General features: G+C 45.2%; 1 protein-coding gene across 1 annotated transcript in view; it reads right to left on the reverse strand.

Moving 5' to 3' along the window:
• LOC142772186 (uncharacterized) overlaps window positions 1-21,579 on the reverse strand; it is an 84,931-nt gene extending 63,352 nt beyond the window's left edge. Inside the window, exons 1-3 of the mRNA XM_075874353.1 lie at window positions 21,511-21,579; window positions 19,241-19,543; window positions 11,428-11,516 (exon numbers count right to left, since the gene is read on the reverse strand). Of these exons, the coding sequence (XP_075730468.1) occupies window positions 11,428-11,516; window positions 19,241-19,543; window positions 21,511-21,579 (461 nt within the window). The remainder of the gene's footprint in view (window positions 1-11,427; window positions 11,517-19,240; window positions 19,544-21,510) is intronic.
• Window positions 21,580-21,884: the final 305 nt, after the last annotated feature.

The following is a 21,884-nucleotide window of genomic DNA, read 5'->3' on the forward strand; positions in this document are numbered from 1 at the left end:
TGATGATGTTTCAAGCATGGCTTATACACACTCAGCGGAATTTTCAAAGAATCGGTTATTTGAATTTTTAGGCCTTTGAAGTATTAAATAAGCCTACCAGAAAGAAGGAAAAAAACGTACTTAAATACAGAAAGAGCAATATATATATATATATATATATATATATATATATATATATATATATATATATATATATATATATACATATATATATATATATATATATATATATATATATATATATATATATATATATATATATATATATATATATATGTATATATATATATGTATATATATATATATATTTACCGTTCACACCAGACAGTCTAAACCTTGAGCATAACGTCATCCTCTTATTCTTAAGCTGTGTTCTAATTCTTAGACAGCACGTAGACAGTCTACGCAGACTGTTTAGAAGGCAACACCGAGCCTATGCTGTCCGAAAATTGGAACAATTCTGGACGGCTTTTAAGCGACGATGCGCCACATCGCGTCGAGAAGAAAAAGCTAAAATAAACGAACGTAACAGTTGTATTTTCTGGCTTATTCGATGTTGAAATCGAAGACAAATAAACGTTACTCACATTGAGCGTCTGGAGAAGCGTCTGCTTCTGTGCAGACGATCATTCCGGCGAGATCCGATCTATCTGAGCGATTTGCTGAGCCGACATCTTGTTTACACAGCAAAGTAGCCTGCATCGTATTTGTCTACGACGTGGTCTTCTCGGAGCTGTCAATTTTGCCAGCTGTGTGAGAATTGAAATGGTACTTGAAATGGCCGCCGTCCACTTAGCTGTCTATATAGCCGTCTACGGTGAGTATTGGAACACACCCTTAGTTTTCTTGACATCCACACATGGCACAGATACACAGGAGGGGATTGTCCGAGTAGAAGTCAACTTCTTCAAATATTTTCTGTATTGTGTAATTCTGATGTCCACTAGCTAAGCAATACCTTCTTTAAATCAATTATTAGTCATGAAGGAAATAAGTGTACTTTTAATGACCCGCGTTTATTCATGACACAATATTCATGAGATCACAATATTCATGAGATCTAAAAGGCATTCATGCCAAGGAAATTATAGGGGGCGTTAGTAGAAATAACTGTAACGTAAATGTGAAGAAAGAAAAATGGATGAAAAAAAACTTGCCGTAGGCAGAAACCCAACCTGCAACCTTCGAATACCGCGTCCAATGTTCAATCAATTCAGCTACCACGGCGGTTATCCCCCCTTGCACTTCATGGGGTATTTATGTGCATTAAACTTGGGAGCGTCAGTAAGCGCCACCAGTAACCATGAAGACGAATACTAGTATTAAAATATGTAATGCGCACAGAATGTACCGAGACGTTCTTATATCCACAGTTATTTAGTCCTGAAAGGCCTTTGTGGCTGTACCCCAAAGTGGTGGCCCAAAAGGAAGAACAACTCGTTTTGATAGTAGGCCCGGTTTTCCAAAAAGGTGGTACGAGTATGCTTTTCCTGAAAGCATTAGAATCGGTGACAAGATATTAAAATAAACAATAACCAATCGTTTTGTCCTGGTTGCAGAAAAGGCACAAAGTTCAGTAAACCGGATCTATGAAAATAAAAATTGATTGGGGTGACGCGCAACCAATCCACGTCGGCGTTCATGGCATGGTCTGCCTCCTCTTCATCGTCAGGAAGCAATGACAAAAAGAAAGCTTTGTGGAATTTAGATTGTTTGAGCCTCACAGAATGTGGAACATGCCCACTCTGGGTGATTCGTCAAGATTTCGCGGTTTTATATTTAGTAGAAAATTTGAACAACGTTGAATAATAATAAAACAGAGAATACTGGGTAATACATCAAATAAATTCAGTTTTCACTGAATGCTAGTAGGCTAAACTGCCAAATAAAACTTGATCATAGCGATCTCGAATATATTTGTTCGATGTATATTAGTACTTCTCACAACGTGCAAAAATGGCGTCTAAGTGCTGGTCAACAAGTGCAGTAAGAATCCTGCGGGGCCTCCACGACTAGATCCAACAACGAGCCTTTGTGTGTTTTCGGAGCTAATGGCGGAGGCCAACATTTTAATCACACAGAAATAGATTGCAGTAGGCAGCTTTCATGAGTTCAGTAAAACGATCCCGCGTCCCGCACCGTGAAATGCCCGCAAGGAGGAATGATGTTGGTCATATCGTCTTTAAATCGATCAAAAGAGTTTAGTAACGTAGAAATGTGAGTGAAATAAAAGATCATGTGAATTAAGCACAATTTATAGACCTGTATTATTTCATCCGGTGTCAGTTCTGATAGCAGACGGGCGTTTAAACTTGAGGTGGTCTATAAAAAAAAAAGTTCCGCCTTTTGCCACGGTCTTCTTAATTTTTACTGAGGTTGTTTTCTCCTTTTTTTTTAATTTCTTCTCTTTGCTCATAGACCATGCCCTACGGCTTTGCGCAATCTCTTGTTAACCACCGAAATGACGTCACCCCCACCGCCTAGAAAGGTAATCATCGCCACGGGCGAAAGCATCTATTGATCGCATCCTCGCGCATTACTCCAGAATTCCATCAATATGTCGACGGCAATCAAGATTCACTTGTCGGGGATAGAAGCATTACCTACGTGCTGCTGAATGGGGGTGTTGCATCACCTCCTAAACTGACACCCATCAAGGCTCACATGGAAGAAATAAAAAATCGTTCAATCCTATTGCGACGCCAGAGGCATCAGAAGCTGATACTGCAAATGCGTAACCGCTATCTCTTCTGTACGAAGAGAGCAATAAAACAAAATCGAAACCCGACCCAGACCGAGCGAAAGCTTCGCGAACTGCGGAGCATCGAATCACTATACTGCTTGCTTTGTGTGTTTATGTTGTGTTTATTCGCTCTTTTCTGTTGTTTTGCGGTCATTTCATGTGTTTGTCTGCAATTATCGGCTCTTTACGTGCGATTATGTGAAAATTTCTATCTTTTATCATTATTCGTATCATTATTTGATTTGGTTTACTATGACGTATTTTCTGCTCTATGATCTGCTTTCTTCTGTTTTTCGACTAACAAATTATTATTATTATTATTATTATTATTATTATTATTATTATTATTATTATTATTATTATTATTATTATTATTATTATTATTATTATTATTATTATTATTACCTGGAGTGTAACACCCCACCACCACGATATGATTATGAGAGGCCATAGGGCAGGGTTACGGAAATTTTGACCACATGGGGTTCCTTTACGTGCACGTAAATCTAAGTATACACGGGTCTCAAACATTTTCGCTCCATCTAAAATGAAGGTGCCGCAGGCTAGATTCGATCCCACGACCTTCGGGTTAGCAGTCGGGCGCCATAACTACAACACTGCGGTGGGGCTCGACTAACAAAATAGGTGTTGGTTCGCTACTTCGAGCGCGGTCTGACGCCAGGCACAACGTACCACCTCCACGTTTCTCGTATGTATATCCGTGTCACACCAGGCACAGCGTATCACCCCCACGTCTCTCGTCAGTATATCCGCATCTGAACTCCCGACATTGGTATCTCACTGTCGTTTCGCTGGTTCAAAATAACCCTAAAGGCCTGACCACATGCTGCATTCGAGTTGCCGCGTGTCAGCGCGTGGCTTTCTGACGTCGCGCCACGCCTGTTGACACCTTTAGGGCCGTTCCACGTGCTTCCCGCACAGCCGCAACGCACGTGCGGGGACCCCTGCCGCACTCAAGCGGGGGACAAATAAACCAATTGGCGACGCTTTTTCACCCTCCACGGCATCGCCTATTGGCTGCTTTGTTTCTCGCTTGCGTGCGGTAGGGGTCCCTGCACGTGCGTTGCGGCTGTGCGGCAAGCGCGTGGAACGGCCCTTAGGCGATTCTGGCGTCCACCGGCAAACAGGCGCTGATGTTTCAAACGTACAGTCTGTCCGGCTCATGCGCATCAAACTCGGGGCCTGTTGCAGCCACGCGAGACATGTGTGATGTTAAAATTCACCTGATCACGACTGTTTCAAGGACGCTGTTGATATGTGGGGTATAAAGTCCTAAACCACCATACGGTTATAAGAGACGCCGTAGAGGAGGGCTCCGGAAACCTTAACGACCTGGGGTTCTTCAACGCGCACCCAAACCTGAGCAGACTGGCCTCAGCATTTTCACCTCCATCTAAAATGTAGCCGCCGCAGGCGGGATTCGATCCCGCGACCTGCGGGTCAGCAGCCGAGTTCCTCAGCCACTAGACCACACGGTGGGCCTTCGAGGAAGCTGTTACCGACGTGCGAGTTGCGTATAAGACGACTGACTGCGCTCAAGATGTGATTGATATCTTTGTTCGATGCATTAACGCACATGAAACGGTTGTGACTTCCGATTGTTAGATTATTGTCTTCTCGACTACAGGTCAAGATAAAGGGTGAAAAAAGCGAGACGTGAGCCCGCGTGACAACAGCGCATGACGCGAAACGACGATAGGGCGGGGTGCTTTAATATGCTCCGCAGTAATGATAATATCCCGAGTTTTACGTCCCAAAACGATGACATGATTATAAAGGGCGCCGTGGAGGAGGTCTTCAGAAATTTCAACCATTTGGTGTTCTTTAACGTGCTCTGATATCACATAGGAGACGGGAATCAATAATTTAGCCTCCACTGAAATGTGAACGCCGCTGCCGGGGTCGCACGCGCGACCTTCTGGTGTACGAGCAGCCGAACACCGTAGCCAATGATGCACCGTGGCGGACAAACTGCAAGAGACGAGTGTTACGCTTCAGGTCGAATCGATCGCCAAAGCTTCTAGCAGACTGCAGTTCGAAAAAATGTCGCATCGCCAGCGTTGCTGTGCACCTTCAGCGCCTCCCTCTTCTCTACCTCGTCGGAATCTCGAGCAATCAGCGACGCCTCGCTAGCCGTTACGAAACAAGTTGTTCCGTCACTGGCGTTGCATCAGCCACCCGGGGTAACTCTCCTGGTGCGCACGTCAGAATCTGCTGCGTACTTAGCGAGAACCCAAAACGAAAACACCTCTGAAGATACCGTTGCACGTGAGCTAACGCAATGAGTGCACGTTGTAGTGACATGTTTTTCTCTCAAGATACAAGGTGAATTTCCGCAGCCTCGAAACAGTGCGTATCCAGCCTGCCTTACCCTTGGGCACGGGGTACGCTTTCTCTCTTTTTTTTTTATGCGAAGCATTTTTTGCATGCTGCATAGGCTTCTATCTATCTATCTATCTATCTATCTATCTATCTATCTATCTATCTATCTATCTATCTATCTATCTATCTATCTATCTATCTATCTATCTATCTATCTATCTATCTATCTATCTGTCTATCTGTCTGTCTGTCTGTCTATCTGTCTATCTATCTATCTTTTTATCTATATATATATCCATCTATCTATCTATCTATCGATCCATCCATTTATCCATCCATCTATCTATCTATCTAACGGACGCTTCTCCCCACTCATCATCATTCACTCTATGTATATGCTGTGATTTTTTCCACTATCCCCCGCGAAAGATTCCTATACCTATAACGTGATATTGGACTGCCTCCGTGATCGGCACACATTTCACCAAGTTACGTCACGATATGACGTCATTATGACATCATATGACTAAGTCTGGCGTTGTGACTTTTCGCGTCATGTTCGTCAACATCCGCGGGACGTCAACGGTCAATATTAGTTTTATAAGGCGTCAAAGGCTTCCTCGCGTTACAGGTAGTGCGTCTGGTTTTGAAGTTGACGCGCATGCGCGAATATATTTTGTGCGGTTGAGAACACGCCATATGTGTGTGCGACGTACTTGGAGCTGCTGCGTATACGGTGCGGGACCCTAGTGTTTACGTAAAACAAACGGTGAACGGCTAGCAGTACTGAATACGTTACTAGTTATTTGATTTCTTTGTTTTTTCATATGCAGCAACCCTGCTACAGGGCTATGGCAAGACTGGATACCGAGCAGTGTATATATATATATATATATATATATATATATATATATATATATATATATATATATATATATATATATATATATATATATATATATATATATATATATATATATATATATATATATATATATATATATATATATATATATATATATATATATATATATATATATGGCCCTCAAACTTGACGAGGCCGTGTCGACAAAAATTATGGCTTCAAAAGAGCAACCGTGGGCCTCCCACTTCATGATGCCCTAGAGTGTGACTGTGTTTGAAAAAAGTGTTTCACGATTTCGAGTACTTTTTACTCACCTAAGGAAGAGCAGTTAGCAGAAACGGACAAACTGCGGATATGTACTGAATTCGCTCATATGAGAGGCATTTTCAACTTATTCCATTGGTCACGGAACTAAAGTGAGGGGCGGAGTGCAGAAAACTTTAGGTAACATTAAAAATAATTACTAAGGTTGTGAGATGATATATCTGGTTGGCTTCACACAAACTCACACACTTTTAGTCAACTGAGTCGCATCTCTTCTTGATCATACTTTTGTACAAGCTTCGTATCACTTGTTTCACAAACACTGTGGAGGTTTCACTAAAGACGCCTACCGCCTGAAATTGGTGGTTTTGATACGGTTAAAATAATGTATAGGTTATTCACTATATGCTTTCATAAAATATGAATTGCCGTATTATGATCCTCCACAAACCCCGTCGCCACAGCAACAGCTTCGTCTACTTGTAATACGCAGTTGTTGCTGCTAAAATTTACGCTAAGGCTTTTGCAAACGCGGATACCCTACTTGGAAAATGTTAGACATCATGTACCCTGACCTATACCAAAATGATCTTTGCCCGCATTGTAAGGAAATAGCTTCATTAGAACATATGCTCTGACAGTGTACCAAATTCGCTCATTTATCGAACATCGCCTCTGCCAGATGGGAGGCGGCCATCCGCAGCTCGTCCTTGGCAGATCAGCTCTGGGCTGTCCACCAAGCCCGCGAGGCGGCTGAGGAGCTTGGCATTTCAGTCCCCACGTGGGAGCTGCCCGCAACTCAGTGATCTGTGTTTTGGAAGACCAAATAAAAGTTTATCTAATCCAACTGGTGCTAAAACTAAGGATAAGACCACCGAAGAACATCGCCGTTTTGACGTGGAAAGCCAATCAGTTATTGTCATCGGAGAAAGACTACAGAAAGTTTAAACAGATCGTAGATGTATTCTCTCTGATGTCGTTATTGGCATCAGTCTCGCCATTACAGGCGGTGACTGCGCAGTAGCTGAATCCATGCTACGCGGAAATTTTTCACCCCCTGTTGATGCTGTTGTGCATACCGTATAGCGCACTGTTATTCACAGCCCGGTGGTGGTTAGGTGCAAGTACCGATACCGCAACATAGCGGAGTATTCGCACATGCACGTAATAATGTAAGGTCCCGGCGCAGTTGACTTGCTGCATCGTCTGTCAGCTAATCATCGACAGCTGATTGTTCATCGCCTAGCGTAGAGACACTGCCATCAGCGACAACCACACAGGGTGGAACCATGCAACGGCCGCGTGGTCTGCAACGGCCACGTAATAGTGACCTCACTTATGCACACAGCAGGCTTTCAGTGCTTACGCATGCGCAATTTGCAAAAACCACAATGCGATTTGGCACCATCTGCGTAAGTCGAAGCGCGAGTGATCCCCGATACTCCTGCTTTTCGTCGAAATATTTCTCTCTATCCCCAGACAAAGCTACATTTCCTTTCGTTGTGTCTCCATGTTATCCGAAATACTCGAAGCGCCATACGAGTTTCGAGAATCACATTCGGGAACATTCCACGTTTAGTGGGAAACTCTGAAGTGATCACAAAACACGGCTCCTTGAAATCAGACAACATTAACGTATCGTTCATTACATAAAAGGCCATTGTATGCAGCTATGTACTGTTCAAGTTTCGATTTGTATTGATTGCACGTCACTTGCTTGCGGAGTCCCTACTCTCCCCAAATCTACAGGCTTTTACGGAGACACCTAGTTGTCCCGAAACGTGCGAGAAAAAGCAAATAGCCAAGCCAAGAAAGTAAGCTCCAAGCGCGCGTGTTCCGAGCGTTTTAATGAGCTCTGAATAACCGACGCAGAAAACGTGAGCGGCCGAGGCGAAGTGCATTGGTGAATGTGCTTGCCCCGATTGATTGTCGACAGGTGTTGCTTCCACAAAAGCTGATCACTTTTAATGGAACAAAATTCGTACGCTTTGCGTTTGCCTCAGTCTGCTGGCCGGGAACACGAGCACCAACCCAGGCGTGCACAATAGAAAACCCGCGTGAGCGAAAGCGCTGAATAGATCTGGCGGGAGGAAAAAGCAAACATATGGCAGCGCCGTTGGAAGAGTAAAAAAAAAAGAAAAGAAAGCAAAGCTCTGCTTGGTACGCATCAAAATGGCAGCTGCCAAGAGAGCCGAGGACTCTCAGATGGAGTGGCCAAGGGATGGCATTACGACATTCGGCCAACTGCTGCCTGCTTCTCGCATTACGTTTGTGAAACAAACAGCTTCTGCACTCGCCTGTCAACGAGCAGAAAGAAGCGTCGGCAGAAAGCAGGCGGCAGGTACGGGAGAAAACAGGCGATATAGAAAGCCTACTATAGGACTACAGGTACAGAAGACGATACCTGAAACGCAATGCTTAGCTAGAACACAATAAAAAACAAACAAATTCGTCTGCTCAGCATGTCCTTTGACGTCGACGAAATATTCGTGCGAAGAGGTTCTTACTCCTTTGCTTTGTCTTCTTTTTCAGGTGCCATAATCTTCAAAAAGAAGAAGACAGCATGCAGTGCACAGCGATCAAGAGAAATGTTGGCATTTGTGAAGAAACCGAGGAATATAACAAAAACGGGCAAAAGAATAGATAGATAGATAGATAGATAGATAGATAGATAGATAGATAGATAGATAGATAGATAGATAGATAGATAGATAGATAGATAGATAGATAGATAGATAGATAGATAGATAGATAGATAGATAGATAGATAGATAGATAGATAGATAGATAGATAGATAGATAGATAGATAGATAGATAGATAGATAGATAGATACCCGCTCAATGTGGCGGAAGTTCGCAAAGCGAAATGCTTCGCATTAAAAAAAAGAATACGGCAAAACACACGCAAGCGTTTGTGAAAGCATATTTTAACTAGGAGGGGTGGGTGGGGGAGTAATCTATCTATCTATCTATCTATCTATCTATCTATCTATCTATCTATCTATCTATCTATCTATCTATCTATCCATCTATCTATCTATCTATCTGTCTATCTATCTATCTATCTATCTATCTATCATGCCGCCTACGCCTGGCTACTCTCATGACCACCCCGTTAACTCGGGGAACACCAAAATTAGAAAATTAGTACGAGAGGGTAAGATGTTAAGAGCCATCTAGCTGCTGATAAATCCATTATTAGACAGTTTTATTTTAACGTTAGCGTGATAGCGGAGGTTAAGGAAATGGCGTTACCATGCAGCAAACGTTCGTTGCGGACAGTGTTTTGTAGTTTAGTGGGATAGCGTTTACTTAGTTCACGTGCTTTAACTGGAATGGTGGCACCACCTATCGGAGGGTTGAGAAGGAAGAACAGTGAAAAGGAAGAGAAAACGAGAATTTCTGCCTGTGTCACCGCACGAAGAATATTTACGAGTTTATTGCAGTAATAATAAAAGTAAATTTGAACTATGCACCATACGCGAAAACATTTATGTTGACGATTCATTTACATCGTTCTTGTAGTTAGGCCTATACAAGTTCGAAATGGGAAGCAATCTCGAAAACTACGCCAACTTATCCGTAATACTCGGTAAGCGAAAGCAAGCGAAACCAGTTTGAACAGTCATTCGCTGCGAACAAAGCGAATCTTTCGACAATTACGCCAAAATCACTTCGAATCAGGCGTTCAAGAGCGCTGACATGTTTTACGCACACTACACCCACCTGCGCTAACACGGTAACGTTAAATCTGAAAATAGCGCGCCTGCGGTCAGCGGTACGGGTAGCGCACGTATCGGCTCATGCGAACTTCGATCCCGCTATCACGGTACGCCCGGTATCCCCGTATGCTATAACTGTCTAATATATCTGCCTACCTTGCCACACCTTGTTCAGAGGTGTAGTATACTCGCTACACCTAGAATTACGTCTTCTATAAGGAGGCAAAAAGAAAAATGACGCAAGTTTCGAAGGATCACGATCTTTTTTTTTTTTTCAAGTAGATTTGATGAGGACGCCATTGTGAATGCTGGGCGAAAGCCAATTCTCTCACGCCTAGCAGCTGCACACAAGTTGTTCACGCAATCCTCGCAAAGCAGCGGCTCTCTTGTGGACATGCGGCGATCCGGACGATTGTTCGCAATTTGGCTTCAGGGGGTGCTGTTTCCAACGATGCGGCTCGGCGCCAAGTGCGCCAGCTATGGCTTGCAGCATCTGTGCGGCATACGTCATCACCACTTTCTCCAATCACACAAATCCTTCTTCCCTTCTTTCTCAGCTGATGAGTGTTTAAAAATCACACATTTCGGGTGACGGCGTTGTGCACACCTCGAAAGTCACGGTGCCACACGCATGCGTATTCGCGAAGGCCCGTTTTCCAATAATTGATGCTCCTTCGGTCGTGGCCTTCTCAGCCACCTACCGTTTCCGATATGGCAATGTGAATCTTTTATCGAGACGGTTTGTCATTTCACTTTGCCACATGACATTGTTGTCTAGAAATGAGGGCATGGTCATCGTTGTTGCCCGCAGCAACTGAAGTTGATTGATTGATTGATTGATTGATTGATTGATTGATTGATTGATTGATTGATTGATTGATTGACTGGCATGTGGGGTTTGTTGTCCCAAAGCAAGATTATGAGAGACGCCGTAGTGGAGGGCTCCGGAAATATAGACCACCTGGGGTTCGTTAACGTGCACCCGAATGTGAGCACACGGGCCTACAACATTTCCGCCTCCATCGGAAATGCAGCCGCCGCAGCCGGGATTCGAACCCGCGACCTGCGGGTCAGCAGCCGAGTACCTTAGCCACTAGACAACCGCGGCGGGGCGTAGCAACTGAAGTTCTGCGCTGCTAAGCACGGGGGTGAAGGTTCGATTACCGGCAAGGAGGAAGAAAACGGTTACCGGGAGGAAGCAATGCACACTCTGAAAGAAAGAAAGAAAGAAAGAAAGAAAGAAAGAAAGAAAGAAAGAAAGAAAGAAAGAAAGAAAGGAAGAAAGAAAGAAAGAAAGAAAGAAAGAAAGAAAGAAAGAAAGAAAGAAAGAAAGAAAGAAAGAAAGAAAGAAAGAAAGAAAGAAAGAAAGAAAGAAAGGAAGAAGGAAAGAAAGTGAAGGGATTCTAATTTTTTTCCCACTACAGAAAGCTGTTCTCGATTACTAAAATTTCGCGAACATCGTGCAAAATGCACTTGCCCATTTACTTACCTGTTCGTACTGACCACCCAGATGTTCCTCCAAAGTGATTTGGCATTTTTCGTCATGTCGATCTCTTTTCTCCGCGTGATACTGACGACCTGCAAAGAGACCCGAAAGTCACGAATTAAATTAAGTAGGCGGGTACAGCACATCGGGCCCATTGCGAAAAGTGAGGTGTCGCTATGACGAGAAACAGTCGTAGGACAGGGCCCAGCTTTGAACCGGCCATGCGTGTTCTCCAGCCGGTAATTCTCCAACCGGTGATCGGTTGCTTCATAAAATGCGGCAATTTTCGGTCGACATGGCAGTTTCGGTAATATAGTTGCTTGTTAATAAAATGAAAGCTTCTATTCGCGTGTCTTTCGTTAGATTGATTGTGCCAGGATCACACATGTATTAATTACCAAGAATGGGCTTTTCCGAGCCATAACCGGCGAAGAGAAAATATTCGCACCTCTGGCAAAATTCACTACGCTCAACATGCAAAAACATCTGAGGTAGATAAGCGGGAAGAAGGGCGGGAAATTCCTCCGCGGTGGTTAAAGTGTTTTCGGTGCTCCGACTGTGGACACGAACGTCGCGAAATCGATCTCAACCGTGGCGGTAGCATTTCGATGAAGGCGAAATTCTACAATCTCAGTGACCGGATTCCAAGAGAAGGAAAAGCGCGATGCGTATAGACGGAAAGTTAGGATGGGCAGATGAGAAGGAGAAGTTTGCGGGTATAATGGAGGCAAGAACAGGTCGGGGTTGAATGGCGGAAAATGCGAGAGTCCTCTGCCCTGGAGTGGGCGTAGTCGGGCTGATGGTGATGATAGTGGTGATGGTCGTCGTGATGATATGATGATGATGATGAAATGGTAGAAGCTCTCCCTTTGTGCGATGTCAGTGTGTGAGAAAAAAAAACATTATAGATGGTCGAAGTTCCCGTGGTCCTCCACTACGATGTGCCTAGCGATGATATTGTAGTGTTTACGAGAGGATCACGTGGGCATGCATGTTTCCAGCAAGTCGGTTTCCATGCAATAGTTCTTTGTTATGAGTGTTCGTGACAATGCATACTCGCTTGCCCTTCTGTAGCCGGCGGAGCGAGAATATAAGCATGTATGACAGAATTCAGTATAGACAATATGAAAAAAAAAAGCATCTGAGGAAGGGAATCACGGATTGAAAGGCCGAAAGTTAACCACATTGTCATTGTAATATTAGCATCGATTCCCAATCAATCAGCGCAGACTATCTGTTATGGTAGATCATTACGTAAGGCGTCGCGTCGCTGAACTCGAGGACGGGAGTTCGAACCCCAGCCACGGAGACCGCTTCCCATTGATTAATTGCACGGAAACTCGTAGACTTCGAATTTAACTAAAGATCAGATAACACTAGGCTGTCGCAATTAAACCTGAGTCGCTCACTTCACGTGTCTCCTAAACGTAACTTTGTTTTGACGGAAAAGTCACAGAATTCAATTAATTTTTACGGCGAAAGCCTCCGATGCTTTATCGAATGCGATAAAAGTCCGCGTCGACTGCCGCCCTACAACGTCGGCGTCAACCCGAGCGATGCGAAAACTAACCACGAAATCATACCGTCACACATCCCCAAAGTTTGCGGCGTCACATAACATACCAACATACGATGACGTCATCACATGACATTGCCGCTTGGTCAAAGGTGGGCCCGATCACAGAGGCAAATGCGAAATTAACTGAGGTTCAGAAAGCTTGCAATGCCTGCGATATGAGACCCTGTGAAGGCGATATGAGACCCTGTGAGTTTTTTTTTTCTCATCATTGTTGGTTCAGCCTGGTTATGTTTTCCGCAGAACAAAAAAAAAACAGGCCGCTTAAAAAATTACTGCTCTTCCCATATATTTTCTGTTTTATCATTCATTGCCCGCCATAAACCCATCAACACCGAATCGCTTGCGAGGTTGTCATTCCGATAACATCTTTTTAAGCGCTACACACACGCCAAAGTAAATCCATACATCGACGACTGCCAGGCAGACGTGTCAAGGTCAAGCAAGGTCACGTTACTTGCCCTCCGCCAGCGTCTCACGCTACGCACTGATGTCAACCCTCGACGACGTTAAATTAACCGTGGGACGCCGAGAGCGAGACCCATTCCGACCAAAAGCCTGACACTCTCACTGATCATCGATTTGTGGTGCTGCAGTACCGTGCGTTAGTGTTTAGATCGATTAAACGCGCAGCCTGGTTGACGGCGCGATGACAGGCATCGCATAACCGCCTTTTGCTCCTTAAGTGCGGAACCCTTCAGGAGCCCTGGCGGTCATATGCTGTCGCGGACGCTTGACGTCAAGCAGTTAGAAGCACGTCGAAAAATAAAAAAAAGAAAAAGAAAGAGGAATCGAGCGAGAAATAGAAAAAAAATTAAGCGAAAGGCGACGAAGAAAAATATATACAAACAGAAACAAGGCGAGAAAAAGACCGAAAAGCAGAATAAGAGAAAGAAAGAGCGAGGATAAAAGAACAAAAAAGAAATCAGAAGAGAAACAAAGGCGGCTTCCCGGCCCCGCACTTCGTTCAGGCTTGGCACAAGCAGGGCGAAGCTGCTTTTTTTTTTTTTTTTTCAATGATAAATGGACAACATTACATCGTTTCTTAGCTCGAAGCTTTCTGTGAGCCATGAAAGTCGTCTCACTTAACGGCATAACCTATTCACGTTATTTAGTTTGATTCAGGGTGCTTGCTAATATGAATACGAGGCAATATTCGATCCCTTTTCGCCCCAAAGAATGTCTTTAACGCGAACACACTGGCGGAATGAAGCAGGACTATTTTGGGGCTAAGCAGCACACATGCTCGCACGCGTAGATCAAAATGTAATGCGTGGATCACATTCAACGTTATCTTTAGAGACGAGACTCGTCGTGACATGACGCTATTATCTCGAGAAATCGCACATACCAGTCGTCAAGCGAAAAAAAATGGATGTAGCGTTCCAATCTGTGATTACTGTACACGGGACGCTTTCGGCCACTTTGGCCGGGAATTAATCGTGCGCCCTCTTCGTTAACGGGGCAACTACACGTTAATGCTATGCCAACAGACATCTAGTCAGAGGAAGTTTTTTTTTTTTTTTAGGGGGGAGGGGGGGGGTGTCTTATACACTTTACCAACGCCTCCAAGATTTCCCGTGCCTGCCGGATGAGCGCGAAACGCCGGTCATCTATGGCGGCGCTGCCTACGTAGGGGTAAGGGTCTTTGTACTTGGCCTTTGAGATCGGCAATTTCGGCGTTTGCTACTAATTTCAGAGGATGCCTTGTATTAAAAAAAGTTGCTTGCCGAATGACAGAGTCACTTACGTAGGGTTAACTATAATTACGTTTACGCCTTTTTAAAACGTTTTTACGTTATTTTTGTTGCATATAAGCCCCAAAAAAAACGTAAAAACCTATTTGAAGACACCCCCTACTTGAGTGGCGCCACCACCGTAGTTCCGACGACAGCCGCTTCCCAAGTGACCGCCGATAATCCGGCAGGCACGGAAAATCTAGGAGGCGTTGACTTTAGACGATTGTGCGCGTTTGTATGTGTATGCATGTAGTACATAAGCACAAGCAGAATTTAGATATTTGGTGGGGTTAACCTTCAACGACTGGCTACGCGAATGTTTTCAAGGTTTGGTGAACGCCCTGTTCATGTGTTGTCTGTGCGTGTCTAATTACGCGCAAGTTAGCAGTTGATACTTTTTTCAACTGACTACTGGTACAGACGGCTGTGATGATATACATCCTTTATCAATCAGAACGATTTCACTGTCACCACAGACCGAAAATATTTACAGCCAACAAAGAAGGAGACATATATCGAACAACAAGTGATGCTCTCAAAATTCCCGATTTGTCACCCTTTTCGACCAGCAGAGCTATGAACATGCACAGACGCGTGTTTTAGGGGAGGGGGCCCCACCACGGTGGTCTAGTGGCTAAGGTACTCGGCTGCTGACCCGCAGGTCGCGGGTTCGAATCCCGGCTGCGGCGGCTGCATTTCCGATGGAGGCGGAAATGTTGTAGGCCCGTGTACTCAAATTTGGGTGCACGTTAGAGAACCCCAGGTGGTCTAAATTTCCGGAGCCCTCCACTACGGCGTCTATCATAATCATATGGTGGTTTTGGGACGTTAAACCCCACAAATCAATCAATGTTTTAGGAGAAGGGCACAGGTTTCGTAGCCAGAAGTTTTTTTGGAGGGGGAGAAGTTGGATCTCCCTAGATGAATATTTCCATTGCATATATGCAGGTACACACGAAATCATGCATTAACATGTCTAAACCACAATAAACATCGCTATAGTATGGCTGAGTGAACCCTCTCAACCCTGGGAAAACAAAGTTCTGGCCACGACTCCCCTGCAGCATTATGACGTCGGCCGCGTTTGCGCGTACAGCCGAAAGCTCTCGGGGCAGTCAGGGTCGTCCCGACAATTCGTAAACAGAAAGCACGTGCATTTGTTGTGAGCCGCAGCAGTCGGTCGCAGTGGTGTGGCGTTGTGACGGCAAACAGCGCATACGCAGGCACTCCGTTGCTCGAGATAGGTACGAATATAGCCCCGCTGAGCACGCGTTTCGCGCGTCTCTTATCTCTTCTCGCCCCGTCGTATCTTCGCCAGGGCACCATTGTTATCTCGTAACTCAAGCACTGTTACGAAGCGAAGCGCCACGCCAAAATAACAACGTCGAACGATGGAAAAACAGGCAAAGCGCGACCGTGGAGAATGAAAGGGTGAAACATTGTTAAAAGAACGCCTGTTTTCAAAGCATTTTTTCCCCTTTTACCTTTGCTTTGCTTTCCTAGATACATAGCACGTATCCACTTTGGGGGACTGGCCAAGGATGCAACGTAGAGACTGCTCAATGTTATTTTAGGTACGCTATAAAATTTAAAACCAAAAATTAAAAAAATGAAATGGCACTAATACGTGAAATATTCGATTTAACTACAAGTGTTATGCGTTTGAGCCTGTATCCCAGATTACCGTAATGACAGTATTTAGAGCTGCTTCATTTTTTCTTCTTTCTTTTCTTCTGCTGAAATACTGCACTTATTGTATTTTCAGATATTTGCATATATAATTTCTACATTTCTTCTCTACATAGGCATGCCGCTTTAGTATTGGTCAATATAGCTTTCTTGGGCATTACTTAGCACATTTCCAAGCATTCAGTTGCCTTTTCATCAGCCCTTCGCATTGAATCACTAGGTGAAATGTATACTTTCAAATAGTATAAAATAAACCTCCCCTAACTATTTTCTCACCGCGCGAAAATTATTTTTCATATGTCTCGGGAAGATAGCTTCTGACAGTTTGAAAAGTCTTCTGGCGCGCATCGCAGCATAACAAATTTTTGCGCAAAGAGATGCTCTTTCCAAAAAGTGTATATTATAAAGCAGCAAACACATTTTGAAATGAATGAAATGTGAAAAGTGTGTAATTATTGGTTGCCAGCTGGTAGACAGTACAATAAAAAACACTATACATTCGAAAATATTTCGAACAAAGACAATTTAGAGTATAAATTTTGAAAATAAACGACCCAGGAACCTATAAAAACTATAAATGTTGTATACAGTGTTTCTATTCACATAGACAAACGAAATCAGGACCGAGGTGCTGCTTTATTGCTCATGCCATGCGGTGATGCAGAGAGATGTTCCGTGCAGGGAATTTCTCCCTTTTCGGGGGATTTTCGTCCGTAATTTTGCGCCAGAGGGAAAAAAGGAATCTTATTGATATTGCAGGAAATTTCAGGATTGATTAAATTCTTCTAGGAAGACCGAAAATTAGCGGTCACAGTGCGCCTTCATCTGTTGTAATTGGCTCTGACGCATGCACCACGCAAGCATGGCCTTTGATATTTGTTTCTGATATTTACGCGGATCGATTTCTAGTTCGCTGGTGGTGTTACACTTGAAGTCCACATTGTGCAGCGTACTAAGAGTATATGAATCAATAAAGTCATGCTTTTATTGCGCGGCAGTGGTGGTGGTGGTGGGGGGGGGGGGGAGCTAGTCATGTTTTCCGAAGTCACCTCTACGTGAGACACGTCTAATTATAGTACGTGTGTGCGTCGATGGGGGCGAAAAGTACTGTTGTACAGAGAACGTTGCCGGGAATATCGTCAACATTTGCAGAGAAAAATCACCAAAATACGAAATTTTAATGTCTCTGAATGGGAATTATTCGGCGTAGTAAGGAACATCACTAATGGAGCATTGCTTAGTTCTTCGTGATACACAAGTGAACTAATACACTTTTTAAAGCAAATTATTGTTGTTGTTTTTTGCGATAAGCGCCTGCAGTTGTTCTAATATAGAAGGATGCCTGTGATGTGAATAATCCCTGTATAAATCAGGTGTCCAATGAAAGTCTGTATTCAGTCTAGCGTGCCCCTCTTTCAATGAGCCACCTCACTCCGTATAGCTTGGCGTTCCAATATATGTATCCAAGCATAGTTCTTTGCATTTTTTTGCAAATCATATTGAACAAAAAAAAGAATAATATTGCACGAAGTTCTGAAACGTTTCACGCTTCTCCATAGTCAGGGCCAAGATGTGCTCTGAGGGCCTTCTTGTCGTAAGAAGCTCTGCAGCCGGCGCCAGCACACCGCACCCCTACACGAAGTGTGAACCTCGCGCGTAACCAGAGTAGCTGCAAGATTGTGCACAAAGGTCAGCTAGCCACGCACTCGTGGCGGAGGACACAACTTGAGGCTGTAAACAAAATAAACCCATGAACTGCTGCGGATGTCACAGGCTGACGCAAAACATTGTCGCCGTAAAACTTGAAGCTGCGGAGCTGTCATCCTGGGACTCCAAGCTCTTCCTCGCTCAACGCAGGCGTGGTTGCAATAGTTTCGTGCGGCGTGTGTTGTTTGCAGCGCGCAGGTGCCAATTCATGCGCGCATGACGACGACACCGATATAACGACGCAAGCGAGACCAAAGTTGCTGGAAACTGGCAGAGAAGGCCACCTACAGTGGTTTCTTTCGACGTTTCAGCTGGCTGACCGGCGTCACAATAAACCACTTTGTGACTGCTGACGGAGGATCTACTTGACTACTAGCAACGCTACGGCCACTCCACCACCATCTCTCTCTCTCTCTCTCTCTCGTGTGTGCGTGCGTGCGTGCGTGTGTGTGTGTGTGTGTGTGTGTGTGTGTGTGTGTGTGTGTGTGTGTGTGTGTGTGTGTGTGTGTGTGTGTGTGTGTGTGCACGCTCTCAGCAACAGTTCTCCATCGAATAGATGGCATACATTTCTGGCAATTATTACTGCTCGACACTGTCAGACTGCGAAGCTGACAGCTTAATTGAATATTTGACTTGCAAATGTACGTTTGATTACAGAACGTTGACGTTACTGTGGCAAAACAACGAGGGGCATGTGACTTCCGTCAAGTTCGGCAGCCGTGTGTATTTTTCCCAACAACACAAGCACATTGGTTCACGCAAAGGTCTGTCGAAAATCACCGCGTCGTCGAAACTGGCAAATTCAAAATGACAATGCAAGCTGAGTGGCTGGACTAACTACTAGAAAGTCTTGGGAGCTCAAGAGATATATTCAAGATGCCAAACTCAGCGATGGAAGCGCCAGACGTGCGTTGACGTCCGACTACTCCAGCGAGCGCGCAGCCGGTCCTTAACGGCGCGGTCCAACTCGTACGCTCGAAAGCAAACCGCACTCGAAACGGGCGACCGGCCGCGGCGCGGTTTTTTCAAGGTTTCGCATGCGCGACCCGTGGCGGTGCAGTACGCGGTAATGTAGCGAGCGTCGTGATTTACACAGTTCACAAACCTTGAGGGCAGCAGCGGGCGGCGTCGAGGCGATACACGGCGGAGTTGATAGAACTGCGCAGCGGTCTCGCGAGAGCGCGCCAAACGCCCGCGAAAAGAGAGCCGGGACGTGCCTGGCAAGCGACGGGCTTTCCCTCAATGGGCGTACAAGTCCTTGAGTCGGACGCCGACGACGACGACGTCGAGATCGACAAACATGCGCTATATCTGTTCGCGTACGTAAGCGCTGCTCGAGGGTGCAGCGTCCTTTCTCTCTCTCTCTCTCTCTCTCTCTCTCTCTCTCTCTCTCTCTCTCTCTCTCTCTCTCTCCATCTCACAGTGTCGAGCGTTCCTGCTGGTAACGTATATAGTCGAATAGGCTGGCACCTGTTCCCAAACGTAGGTTTCCCATTAGCCCGAGGGGTGAGTGGATCCAAGCCAGACTAAGTGCAGTGAGTGAAGTACACAGAATAATCGTCATTGCTGTGCTCAGAATGTGGATGTTTGTTTACGCGCGGATCCTTCTAGCGGTATTACAAGTGTCTTTAGAACAAGATGCTGCCCCTTTTCAGGGCTGCTAACCTAGGGGCATGAGGTGGGATGGCGGAGGGTGGTCACTGCCTCACCGCGGTCATATACGGTTGGGCAGGGGAGCGGGCGCGGCCACAGCCTCGTCCTGCCGTCCCAGTTAGTGACACAACTCTACTATTTTAGACGTACCCTCTAATATCCATGCAGCGTCTTGTATATAGGCTGCTCGCTGTGATGACATCACACTTCTGATTTAGCACCACCAATGACGGGACTTATCGCGTAGATGAATTACCGAAGCGGCAAGAAGTCTTCGAAGTAAGCAATGTCGTCAGAGCAACATATCCGGTTAGCTTGTTATCGCGTATCCAGAAAGTGGCCCATAGTTGGGTGGCCTATATTACGGGCTAAGCCAAACGGGCTCAGCCGCTTTTAATACGTCGGACAGAAACTTCGGCTGCACAGAGTCCAACAAATCAGTTAGTAACTCTGAGTTATCAAAAAAGATGCCTGCGTTTTTTTTATCGGAATTGCTGCTTGCAGCGGCGGTGCATTACCGATGGAGGCGGAAATGTTGTAGGCCCGTGTGCTCAGATTTGGGTGCACGTTAAAGAACCCCAGGTGGTCGAAATTTCCGGAGCCCTCCACTGCGGCGTCTCTCATAATCATATGGTGGTTTTGAGACGTTAAACCCCACAAATCATCAAGAATTGCTGGTTTTGCACACTTCTGTCCTCACGGAAGACACACACACGCAGATAAATATAATTAGGTCTTTCTTCTGCATGTATTAAGTGTACACTGTGATATTGTGCTTGTACACGGTTAAATGACTAATATACAAGTCAAAGTAGGAGTTGGCCTATAGATATAAGAATGCTATATGTCCAAGCATAGCCTCCGACGCTCAGCGGCGCACCGCAATAATTCCGAGGCGGCAATCGCATGTAGGCTTAGCGAGCGGCCATTTTGTTCGAACATGGAGTCTCGGGCCGTGGCGGGAAGAGCTTGGCCGTGAGAAGAACGATAGTTATATAGCGCGAGAACGAAACGACGACACAGAGACAAGAAGGACACTTGTCTCTGTGTCTCTGTGTTCTTGCGCTATAACTATCGTCATGTACCAGCTAGCCCAAGCTGCCACACGTGAGAAGAAATTGGGGACAGATGTCAGTAAAACTAAGGCGAGTGGGCAAACGTTGCATATATTTGCTTTTATTTACGGGGAGGAGGGCATTTGGCCTGAAAACAGGGGGCCACTCTGACAAAATTGGACAGACTGATGGTCTAGTTGATTGATCGAAATAACTTAATTGTGATTGTAGTAACTTTGTTGTGATGGGTTAGTCGGTAGCACACAATTCAGGCAGTAGCGCAAAGAATGACACGGGCACAGTTGTGTGCCATCCCGCTTTTTCGCCTTTCGTGCGATCGTTTGTGCGACTGCCTGAATCACAAAACTGGTCATTCCTTAAGTGTGTTTGTCCGCTGGTTGGCCGGCTTCGCTATTATGACACCCCAAATCGCGACTCGCTCTGACGAAATTTTCTTAGCGTAAGAGTTTTCTGTGAACAAGCCCAGCAATGTTCGAGTATATACTCGTATAAACACGGTACGCGGCATGAAAGCACGCCAGTGGCAGCCGTAAGGCAAGGCGTCTAGCTGACGGTCGTGCGCAGCGCTCCAAAACGGAGGCAGGTGTCACCTGTCCCCCCTTCTTGGGGCCAACGGCACATCGTCCGACCGAGTGCGCTAACTTACCTTGTTTTTTACTTTACTTTCTTTTTTCTCGTAACGGCTATGTAGAGAGCGACCGCACCGGTCCCCCATCATCCTGCGAAGGCGGCAAATGACGTCACACACGCCAGTGTACGCTTTGCCCCTCTCGCTGTCTCTGTATGCGGTTCGGGGTAAACGTCGGTGGTGCCCATTGCGTCAGCTCATAGAGTTGAGAACAGAACCGTGCCCAGAAATTATTTTTTATTGGGTGGGGGGGGGGGGGGCGTGGTCAGGAGGTATATGTGTAGAACGGCAATTTTCGACAACTGCTGGTCGATCTGAAGACGTGTTTAGAGAAATTTATTCTTACTAACAGTGAACAACCATTACAATCCGACAGAACGTCATGACGGAAC

Source organism: Rhipicephalus microplus, chromosome 9 (genome assembly GCF_043290135.1).
Source record: "Rhipicephalus microplus isolate Deutch F79 chromosome 9, USDA_Rmic, whole genome shotgun sequence".
Lineage (NCBI taxonomy): Eukaryota > Metazoa > Arthropoda > Arachnida > Ixodida > Ixodidae > Rhipicephalus > Rhipicephalus microplus.